Source organism: Sphaeroforma arctica, assembly GCF_001186125.1.
Source record: "Sphaeroforma arctica JP610 unplaced genomic scaffold supercont1.899, whole genome shotgun sequence".
Lineage (NCBI taxonomy): Eukaryota > Ichthyosporea > Ichthyophonida > Sphaeroforma > Sphaeroforma arctica.
The window spans coordinates 8,747-11,246 of NW_014039659.1; the positions used below are offsets into that span (position 1 = coordinate 8,747).

At 44.5% G+C, this 2,500-nt stretch overlaps 1 protein-coding gene across 1 annotated transcript in view; it reads right to left on the reverse strand.

Annotated features, from left to right (window-relative positions):
- Positions 1–185: 185 nt before the first annotated feature.
- The window catches only part of SARC_09164 (hypothetical protein), a 7,674-nt gene continuing 5,359 nt past the window's right edge, over positions 186–2,500 (reverse strand). The window contains exons 9-11 of the mRNA XM_014296832.1: positions 1,972–2,086; positions 1,100–1,381; positions 186–576 (exon numbers count right to left, since the gene is read on the reverse strand). Of these exons, the coding sequence (XP_014152307.1) occupies positions 470–576; positions 1,100–1,381; positions 1,972–2,086 (504 nt within the window). The 3' untranslated portion in view covers positions 186–469. The remainder of the gene's footprint in view (positions 577–1,099; positions 1,382–1,971; positions 2,087–2,500) is intronic.

A 2,500-nucleotide genomic window follows, 5' to 3' on the forward strand; every position in this document is an offset into this window, starting at 1 on the left:
ATATATATATATATATATATATATATATATATATATATATATATATATATATATAATATATATAAATAGATAGATAGATATAAATATATATATATATTTATAATATAATTACAATTAAAAACTTTCGCATTCATTCGAAATTACATACATGCAGCATATTTACATTTATGTAAACGGTATTGTTTTTGGAATTCCACACCACTTTGTATATTTGTTTTAATATTCAATTTTCCGCACAACTTACTTTGAGCCATGCAGTGCTTCGAAAACATTTGTTCACAGAACAATTACAACTCACCCCCCCCAACGTATTCGGGTAAGGTTGAACTAAACTCTCGCATAGAGCAAGCATTGCTCAATTTGCTCTTACACCTACAGAATGCAAATCTTGTCCAGTAGCTACTAATCGAATCGTCGGCTGTTAATAGAACATCTGCGGACACCCAATCAGATCTTCCGTTGGATAAAATCAGTGGAAAGTGAGGTCCCAGGTACGCACGTGCGCATCCTGTCCCGCTGAGACAATCTTGTTGTCTGACAACCAATCAACACCAGTCACAGCACCTTGGTGGGCATCTGAGGATAGAACAGATAGAGAATATCCGTTTAGCGAATAAGATCGATATGGTATTAAGCAGAAAAGAATAAATATCGGTTCAACGAATAAGATTGATATGGTGATTAGAATGTGACAAGCCAGGTACTCAGTGGACGACCTCGGACTACCATATTTAGATGCACGGCAGGAGCGATTCAGTATCGATGAAGATCGATATGTACACAGATGAAAAGATCACAATCCATACGCACACAGCTACAACACAATACAGCAACTATCGTAATCCAGGCAAGCTGTAACAACCACTGCACACGCACAATGTGACAATCGCTGTAAAGATCAGTATTCAATCGATAACATGCCAACCGATCCCCTTCAACAAAATCCGCGCCTGCTAAACGCACACAAGCAAAGGTATATACACACCACCGCACAAGCAAAGTCATGTACACCACCGAACAACTGACCCCACACTACAGCCAACACTACACACGTCCACCACAGCTCTCGATGAAGAAGCACAAGCAAAGATGCACATACTTTTGAACGTCAGTCGCTTGCGCGACTGCTCCAGGCTCCACACAATAATGTTCTGGTCTATTCCTCCGGTGACCAAATGCTTGCCGTCCTTAGCCCAGGCCATGCAGTTCACCTTGGCCGAGTGAAACACCCACCCGCTTTGTACCGTTTCTAAATCGGGACAGGAGTGCAAAAACACGTTTCGACCCGAATCTCCGGTGGCCAGTTTGGTACCACAGGGCGAGAAGGCACACGCCGAAAGCGCACCTTTACAGTCTTTCGTAGCTACTAAGGACAGCTTGCCTGTGAGAGAGAGAGAGAGAGAGAGATGTGCAGCGGTTGTAGATCAAAGTCTGAGAGATGGAAAGGAGGGTCAAGTATCTTTGGACATGTAGTGTGTGCTACCTCTGTCTCGGGAAATGTGTCTAAGAGTGAGCGTTGGTTGTTCACAGGAGCTGAAGTAAGTGAAGTCACTACTCATAGGGGGCGAGTGACCTATATTTATAGTATCACAGTCACCATACCTGAGCTGAAGTAAGTGAAGTCACTACTCATAGGGGGCGAGTGACCTATATCTATAATATCACAGTCACCATACCTGAGCTTAAGTAAGTGAACTCACTACTCATAGGGGGCGAGTGACCTATATCTGTAGTGTCACAGTCACCATACCTGAGCTTAAGTAAGTGAACTCACTACTCATAGGGGGCGAGTGACCTATATCTGTAGTATCAAGTCACCATACCTGAGTTTAAGTAAGTGAACTTACTACTCATAGGGGGCGAGTGACCTATATCTGTAGTATCACAGTCACCATACCTGAGCTAAAGTAAGTGAACTCGCTACTCATAGGGGGCGAGTGACCTGTATCTGTAGTATCACAGTCACCATACCTGAGCTGAAGTCGAAGAGACGCACCTTGCTGTCTTTCGCACCCACTGCAATATATCGTGCATCAGGTGAGACGGCCACCACAGTACAATCAAATTCCGTGTCTTCAGTGAGGATCTGTGGAGATAGGTGTGTGTGTATGGATGTGTGATTGTAAGCGTTCCATGAAATTGTATCCGTTTTGTAACCGATCAAGAGGTGATCAAACGCAGAAGGGCCGTAGTGCAGGACTCTACTGCATGAGCACGAACGTACGTATATCCCCATATGACACACACAACCTGAACCTTCGGTGAGCGTCCACACGCGTATGCAACCACCACTAGATACCACACACACCCACAGTACACCTACCACCACTAGCTACCACACACACCCACAGTACACCTACCACCACTAGCTACCACACACACCCACAGGACACCTACTACCACTAGATACCACACACACCCACAGTACACCTACCACCACTAGATACCACACACACCCACAGTACACCTACGGCCACTAGATACCACACACACCCCACGG